This window comes from Apium graveolens, chromosome 1 (assembly GCF_009905375.1).
Source record: "Apium graveolens cultivar Ventura chromosome 1, ASM990537v1, whole genome shotgun sequence".
NCBI classification, from domain to species: Eukaryota; Viridiplantae; Streptophyta; class Magnoliopsida; order Apiales; family Apiaceae; genus Apium; species Apium graveolens.
In genome coordinates this window covers 201,884,528-201,893,804 of record NC_133647.1, presented here as the reverse complement: position 1 = coordinate 201,893,804, position 9,277 = coordinate 201,884,528, and the positions used below count along the sequence as shown (strand labels likewise).

Genomic DNA, 9,277 nt, shown 5'->3' with positions numbered 1-9,277 from the left:
ATAATGATCTAAGGATTATGGAGTAATGTGTTAAATAAGGCTTATACAACACACGATTGTTAAGGATTAACAGTCATATGTTAAAAGGGAGATTGCTAAAAATTATTAGCTTATTAAAAGTGCAAATTATTAGTTAATATAATAAATTACGGATTAACTAAATAAAAGACTTTTTCAAATTAACCAAAAACATTATTTTGCGATTTTCTCCCAAACATTAATAACTTATCAAATAATTTACCAAGCAATGAAAAGATTCAACAAAAGACACAATATTTTGGAGTTAGGTCCGTTTCGCAAGTTAGCGGATAGTACCTTTTTTACGGCTTTAGTTTAAAAAACAAAATCAGTTTATTATAAGAACAATTCTTCCTTAAATTTTAATTGAATTCGTAATTGATATCCTTGTAAGTAATAAATTGTAAAAAAAGAATCACTCTTACATGTATTCTAAATAATATTCTTAATTTTTTGTAATATATATAAAATTATAAATTGAGTTATTTATAAAATTAGTTATTTTTTCTTTCTATTTTTTAAAAAATACACTTAAGATGTACTCACTCCGTCCCCCTCAATTTTTTACATTCGGGGATGGGTACTCAGCACGCACTTTAATGCTCCTATTAAATGTAGTTGCATAATTTTTTTAAAATTTTTTTTTCTTCTAAATAAAAATATAATGTTTAAACTTTTATACAAAAAAAAAGAAAATTTTAAAAATAAATTACGGATATATACTTTATAGTTATCTTAAAATACGTGTCAAAAATGTAAAAAAAAATGTAAAAAATGAGAGGGATGGAGGTAGTAAATTTTTTGTATAAATCTTTTGTTAGTTGACTTTTTGAGTGATTTTTTTTATTTTATGCATATTTTTTTCTCTAACTCCATATAAAATCAATAAAATAGTCTATGAAAACGAATTGAAGTCTTATTCAACTAATGGACACACGTTACACGGCCACACCAGTACAAGCATGACCCTCAAACACTCGTGTTGTCTGGCATGCATCCCTTTATTCTTGTAGTATTTCAAACAACAAAAAGAAAATCAATTACTAAAAAACTTAAACATCAACTCATCAACAATTCTATACGAACACAGTTTCCAGCATCAAACGTGATTTTACCAGGCAAGTAAATTTTTGAAAGCGTTTGTGGCATTAAGCAATTGAACCCTCCACTGATCTGCCAGAAAATCAAAGATACCTGTCTTCTGAACTGCTGCAGCAATATCTTTGCTTTGAACTATTCCTCCTTTTCCATCCTCTTCTGTGTACATCCAAACCCGAATGCTTAGCTTTATCGATTCTCGTACATCCTCGAGATTCTCAGCTTCAGCTTCTAGGTATGCGATATGGTGCTGAGGTGTGTCGTTGAGGGAAGGTGAGATATTGTCCATTTAACCCGCACTGCCAGTTATGTATGTGTTTTTGCAGACTCTCTTCAGTTGTGACGAAGAAAGGAGCTACCAAAATCTTTATATAATCGCTTGGAAAAGTTTAGTAAACAATATCTTAAAGATTACAGATGAATGTGATTGATATCTATTTTGTAACGGATATTATCTAGGATACTATATCTACGTGTAGAGAGTGTACATATATATGATACTACAATTACGTGTCCACCAAGAGAATAACAAAAAAATGAAACATAGGTTATATTGTGTAACGGATATTAGCCAGAATACTTCATATGTTGACCGAGAATCGGTAACACTTAACAGATATACAATGTAACGAATATGATTTATGATATTGTATATAAAGAAAATCACAGCTGAATGAAACGACCGGATACGGATCTTACCAATGATGACAAGTAGAGAGTCACGTAATATTTTTTATAACCAGGTGCCCGGACAGCTTACGCTTACCTCAACTAATACTGAAGAGTCACGTCTTAAGCAGAAAGTGATAAATTATACTTAAATGGCGCTAAGTGTCATTTCGGGTAATATATAACATTCACGCGTAGTTAAAATTGATTACTAAATCTGATAAGGGATTATTGGCAAATGCTCTTGCTCTTGCGTAAGCTGTCTTCATGCAGGGTCAGTGGCGGACTCACAGCCAGGACATTGTATTCTTGGGTGTTGGGCCACAATCCATAGTCCATTTTAGATTGTGTGCCTCATTGAATGTCAGCGGGTCTAAATTTAACGGTTCAACTTAATTGGGCCGAATTCGAGGCCCGTAATCTACGTTGAGGAGAAACAGCCTATATATTGAACACCTTTAAATTACAGAACATATGAATCACAATAACATATCATATGGAGCTGAAAGTCATTAGTACAGCAATTGTATCAATTACAGTGCATTATGAAGAACATGACATGTAGGAGTAGGAGTATTGTACACATTATCAACATATAAATCGCAGTAATCATAGACTGTTTATATTTAAGCACACAAACCACACACTAGCCATATCAATAAAAGAATATTTTATATTCACAGATAATATACCTGCTGTACTATCCTAAATTCAGACGTATTTATGGGTTTAATGGGATGTAATGTAACCATGGGTGCAGAGCATTTTCATGGGCAGAAGCTGGCAAAAATGTCGAAAACTGTTGAACAAGGTTCGTAGAGTCCACGAGGACGCTTGATCGAGATTTAAGGAGAATGGAAGACCAGTTCAGAGAAATAGTCTCTCTAATTTTGGGAGTACGGTAACACTTGGGAGACATACTGATAACAAGTATCTTGGTTTGATTTTTCGAGATAATTAGTTCATAAGGTACTGTGATCAAGTGATTGATCACAGTTAAGAAACCTAGGCAGACCAATTTTCTGTCCAGTGTTTTTAACATCCTGCTGAATTTGACTTCTGTATTCTGCAAATGTAATTTTTTTGTAAACAGAAGGCTCTTTGCAGCTTCCAATTACAGAGTCATAGGATGGACACAGAAAGTAGGCTATTGAGTGTCTTTCGACGTTTGCATTCACCATCACCTTATGTTCTACACTTTTATAGACATCGTTGCTCCATGCCTGCAGCACAAATGTAATTAGTATCAGCAATCATATACATTATACAATGTTGAACATTTTAAAAAGTCGCAATCCATGAGAGGTAGACAGATGTGTATACTGACTTGTACATTATATTTAACCTCGTATTCGTTACAAATTGACTAATGTTGTCTCTGTGCTTATTACTGCTATACCTGGAAAAGATCGCCAATGTTGACAATGAGTGCATCTTGATTAGGTTTAACAGCTACCCATTTGAAATCTTTCATTAGTTGAAGCCCTCCAACTTCATCTTGATGAAGAATGGTGAGAAAATCGCTATCGGTGTGTGGGATCAAACCAAATACCTCAGGAGCTATCGGACAGATCGGATAGTGATTCAGACGTAAAAAACATGTACTTTCATCGCAAATGTTGTATACCTCTTCTCTTTCTTTTCCCATGTTCGTTACAAGTACTCTTGCTAGCATTCGAGCCAAATTCTGCATCTCACCTGCATATGTTCCCATCACTTCCCTACAACACAAAAAATTTATAAGATGTTTAGTAATAAAATAACACTTGTAACTTGTAAGCAGGGGAGGAACTAGGGGGATCACTGATCCGAGCCGAGTTACTGAGTCCGAGCCGAGTCCGAGCCGAGCCCGAACTAAATGAGCCGAGTCCGAGCCGAACAGACAAAAAAGTTCGGCTCGGCTCATTTATTTATCCGAGTTCATTTTCATGTTCAAGACCGGCTCGATTAAAAAAACGAACCGAGCCGAGTTCACTCGGACGAGCCGATACCGAGTTTTGTTCACGAACAGCTCTGTTCATTTGCAGCCCTAGGGATCAGGGTAGGCTGAGGCCCCCAGTGACTTCGCTAATATTAATTTTTCTAGCCTCGCTATTTTTAAAAATTAATTGTATTTATTAAAATTATGCACTTAGCCTCGGGTATGTTCAGATCCTGGCTCCTGGCTGCTGTAATTGCATGTCAATGTATGTAAGATATGTAACGGGGCTTGACGTACCTTAAAGAGTTAAATTCTTGACAATAAGCTTCATCGGAGATCTTGTTGAGGGGAACATGGAAAGCCTCAGACCAAGAGAGTTGTTTTGCTGTAGTAGCAGTCTGGTTTCCCCATCTATATGATTTGTTGAGCAGGCCACAACTATCTTTCTTTTCAAAAGATGACTCAAACAGCTTCTTTTGTTCTGTCCTCATCTTCCGAAGCAACTCCAGGCTTATTCCATGGTTCACCACTTGAAAGAATCCCCATTCTGATGAAGCTTTACATATCTCAGAAACACAAGCAACCTTCTCTGCTTCATTTCCATTTATTAGACTACTAAGATCTATCAATGGCAACTCACATTCCTCCATAACCACCTCATTTTTGTGGCGGATATCGCCTAAGGCCTCACCCGAGCAATGCACAAGATGTGCATAGGTTGACAGCAGAGGAGGGTTTGTGTTTGAATGTATCATTTCTATGGTTTTAGCAACAAGGATAAAACAAAGATGTGAAGAAGTTGAAAAAATAGCATAGGTTGAAATGATATCAAAAGGGGTATTATATAGTCAGTGTAGATTTTATGCAGAGATTACAAGGAGAAGAGAACAAGATGAGGCCGCTCTATAGTTGTGACGAGTGTCACAACGCGATTAAACGGCTAAGCTGTGGTCCACTCGAGACTAAGTCTCTATAGGACGCAGAGCACATAGGCGAACCCACAATTAACAAAGCAAAGCCTAGTGGGATCCTAAAAGGTTGATGTAGATGTGGTTCCAAGTTTGGACACTTCCTCTTTTTGTCTTCTTATTCTCCTGTGTAACTTCATTTTCCGTCCAACCACCAAAATAAGGTCTCCGTACGTCTTATCTTCTACGACCTATTATTCATCGGCCCAATACATCGAAAATATTTGGTTTGTTTATTTTACATCGTTGCTCATATATGTGCTGATGCGCGTGATTGAATCTTTGAGCGAGAAAATTACAATTACCAAATTATGAAATTTTCCAATGGCGGCAAACAGCTGCCGCAGATAATCGTCCAACATGCATTATAATATCATACACTACGTGTGTGTACATGTTTTGTTTAAAGGCTTTTGTGTAGAGGTGTACTGTGTACATAATGGCTTTGTTTTCCAACTCTAAGCACATGGCTAATCTGAAATTGACATTGCAGGCATGCATGTATAAAATATGTAACACGGGAAGAATAATTTTTTTACGGCCAGTTGGGGAAACTGTATCTCATTTGAAATTATGGATTTGATCAAATAAGCTGTTTGGGAATTTGAATTTATATTTCATTTGAAATTCAGGACATTCAAATATTAGTATAAACATGAGAATTTGAAATAACAATTCAAATCCTGTCATTTGAAATCCCTTATTTGAAATGAAATGTAAGTTTCCAAATATCTCAGGTGAATTTTGTTTGTACTGATATATTTAAGAAACACTCACAAACTCAGAAGAAAAAATGAACTTGATATATGTTGAAGGACAAACACAATGAACAAAAAACGAGCATAATGTAAGGTGCAGAAACTAGTTTGACACTTGTAAATTCGGACAAACTTCAATTGGCATGATACAGATTGTAAATTAGGTTGGATCCCTCGATTCTCCATTCAAATTGTTTTAAATAATATTGCAGAACTCACTTTTTTACATGGAAAGTCCTTTTATTGGTATTATTTTATTAATGGAGAAATAGCTCAGTTCGTAGATTCCGTCTAATGCTGAGAAGTGATTTGAGTTTCGATTCTTCTCTTCTCCATTCAAATTTTTATTGGTATTATTTTATTAACCGGGAAATAGCTCAATTGGTAGAGCAAATCTAACGCTGACAAGTTGTTCAAGTTTCGATTTTTTTCTTCTCCATTCAAATTTTTATTGGTATTATTTTATTAACGGGGAAGTAACTCAATTGGTAGAGTAAGTATTATGCTGAAAAAGTAGATTCTAACATTGAGAAGTGGATAGAGGTTCGATTTCTACCTTCTCCAATAATAATTCAAATACCGAGAAGTGACTCAAGATTCAATTTCTCGATTTTTATTTTTTTTTATATTAATCAAAAATTCTCCCCTTAAAAAACTCTAAATAATTAATAAGGAATTTTCTGAATCTTAGTCGAGGAAGTCTTCAATATTATCAACGGAAAAGTCATTCAAATGTTAAAGCATTTCAAATGCAAAGAAGGGGCTCAAAGTTTAATTTCTCGTTATTCTATTAAAAAAATATATTAGCAAATGAATCGCTCAATAATTAATAAACAATTTTCTAAATCTCACTTAATAAAATTTGTTATATTATTACATTAACGTGATTCAAAATTTGATTACTTTTTTCATTTAAATTTGTTAAGAGGACTCTATAAAACTATATCCCATTAGAGCAACTTGTTTTGGATTGCAAGCACAAAATTCAGTATCATATTGTAGAAATTCTCAGGGGGGCAACTAGCAAGTAGGTTAAATGGCAGGGCAACTCATTTAAGGCAGTTTTTTCACTTGTACACCTATTTTTTAACATTAGTTAATAAAAAAAATAAGTCAATATAATAAGTCAATCTTGATTTTTAAAATTCAATTAATATTTACGAGTTTTTCTTTATCGTAGTATATATAATTATTTAATAAAATTAAAATACTATAAATTATTGAAATATAAAGAACTATAGAATTTTTGATATAACAAATTTATATATGTTAATAAATTTCTAATATAATCATAATAATCTATTATATATAATTTAATATTATAATATATTTGATTTTTACTTCAATTAATTTCTGATTTTTGATTAATCCTAAATCGGCAACACCGCTAAATATTACTTGATAAAATTCTTTGTATTATAATAATAACGTGATTCGATGTTTGATTACTCTCTTCAGTAAAATTTGTTAAGAGTACTCTATAAAACTATACCATATTAGAGCAACTTGTTTTTGGATTGCAAGCACAAAATTCAGGTGGTATATTATTTACACAGATTTTTCCTGACATGAACAAGGAGTACAATCTGGTTTCAGTTCCAGATTGCAGAAAATTTCCGGTGAATAAAATTAAATCTGCAAAGTAACCTACAAATAATTAAGATCAGATAATTAAAATGAAGTACAAATTATTTTAAGTTAAATGCTTTGTAAGTACTCACTCAGTCCATAAAAACATTTCCATTACTCTTCCTCGAATTATCTTTACTCTCTTAATGGAAAATTACGATAAAGCTCCGACGATATTAGTCTCTCTTTGTAATCATTGAAACAGTAACTCCACAGAATCAAATTACGAAGACTAATAATTAAGAAAACCAACTTCAGTTGCAAATCGTTTCAGGTTGTGTATTCTTGGTTAACTGGATAGCTCAAGTATGTTTTAATTGTTATTTACATAGGACAATCATATATAACCTTACAGAATCAATCATCTGGCTGAATGAGTGGAGGAGGCACGAGATCAGTAGCTATTATTTCTTCCAAAACAAGAGCAAGGTCACTGAACCGACTGTGTGCTTGTGAGATGCTTTATTTGTACGTTTGCGGCGTAATGGCTTTTGTGTAGAGGTGTACTGTGTACATAATGGCTTTGTTTTCCAACTCTAAGCACATGGCTAATCTGAAATTGACATTGCAGGCGTGCATGTATAAAATATGTAACACGGGAAGAATAATTCTTTTAATTAGTCAATTTTGTTTGTACTGATATATTTAAAAACACTCACAAACTCAGAAGAAAAAATGATTTTGTTCTATGTTGAAGGACAAACACAATGAACAAAAAACAAGCATAATGTAAGGTGCAGAAACTAGTTTGACACTTGTAAATTCGGACAAACTTCGATTTGCATGATACAGATCGTAATATGCTGTCCTTTTGTAGTTAGAGTTTAGAAGAGACTTGGTATACAAGTTTACAAGTTGAAGGCTGTTCACACCACACGATTTCTGCATTAACAATCAGCTTGGACGGAAGGTGATCTTGATACGGAACTAAAGATTTCGAATTACTGCTCGCAGATTAGTGATCTTAAATATTTGGAATTGAGCATGTTTTAAGCTGAGAAGTTCGAGATTTGATTTATCGGTTTGCCATTTGAATTATTTTAAATATTAATAAAAAAATTCACTAAATATTAGATAATAAAGCCCTCGGTATTAGTTTAATAATGGGGAAGTAGCTCAATTGGTTTGCCATTTTTTTTAAATGTTGATACAAAACTCACTTTATTAAAGTGAAATTTCCTTCACTAATATTATTTTATTAACCGGGAAATAGCTCAACTAGCAGAGTAAGTCTTATGCCGAGAAGTGGTTCGTGATTCGATTTATCACTTCTCTATTCAAATATTTTTAAAATATTAATACAAAACTCGCTTTATTAAAACAAAATTTTTGTTATTGATATTATTTTATTGTCGAGATTCGATTTCTCGGTTCTCCATTTAACTTCTTTAAAATATTAATACAATACTCACTGTATTAAATGGAAATTCCCTTTATTGAGAGTATTATTTTATAGACGAGGTTCGATTTCTCGTTTCTCCATTCAATTTTTTTAAATATTAATACAATACTCACTTTATTGAATGAAAATTTCCTTTATTGGTATTATTTTATTAACGGGAAAGTAATTGAATTGGCAATTGGTATAACAAGTCTTATACTAAGAAGTGGTTTGAGATTCGATCTCTTACTTCTTCATTCAATTTTTTTTAAAATATTAATACAAAACTCACTTTATTAAAGGGGAAGATTCAAATTTTAAAATATTAAAGAAATTCACTAAATATTAGTCAAGTATTCGGTATTATTTTGGAGAAGTAGATTCAAACGTTGAGAAGTGGATCGAGATTTTATTTTCCCTTCTGCGATTATAATTCAAATACCAAGAAGGCGAGAAGTGACTCGAGATTCAATTTCTCGATTTTCATTTTATTTGTTTTATATCAGTCAGAAATTCTCCCATTCAAAAAAAAAACTCTAAATAATCAATAAGGAATTCTCTACATCTTCCTCGAGAAAGTCTTCAATATAATTAACGGGAAAGTATTTCAAATGCTAAAGCAGTTCAACGCTAAGAAGGGCTCAAAGTTTAATTTCTCTTTATTCTATTAAAAAAATTATATTAACAACTGATTTCGCTCAATAATGAATAAAAAAATTCTCTAAATCTTACTTAATAAAATTCATTACATTATTATATTAACGTGATTCAAAGTTTGATTACTCTCTCATTTAAACTTGTTAAGAATACTCTATAAAACTATACCCTGTTAGAG

General features: G+C 32.7%; 1 protein-coding gene across 1 annotated transcript; it reads right to left on the bottom strand.

Moving 5' to 3' along the window:
- Positions 1-985: 985 nt before the first annotated feature.
- On the bottom strand, positions 986-4,541 carry LOC141678804 (gibberellin 2-beta-dioxygenase 8-like). The gene is made up of 3 exons (XM_074485209.1): positions 4,004-4,541; positions 3,185-3,506; positions 986-3,008 (listed from the first exon to the last, which is right to left on the bottom strand). Exons 1-3 carry the CDS (start codon positions 4,459-4,461, stop codon positions 2,748-2,750), a joined length of 1,041 nt encoding a protein of 346 aa, XP_074341310.1. The 5' UTR covers positions 4,462-4,541; the 3' UTR covers positions 986-2,747.
- Between the last annotated feature and the right edge of the window lie 4,736 nt (positions 4,542-9,277).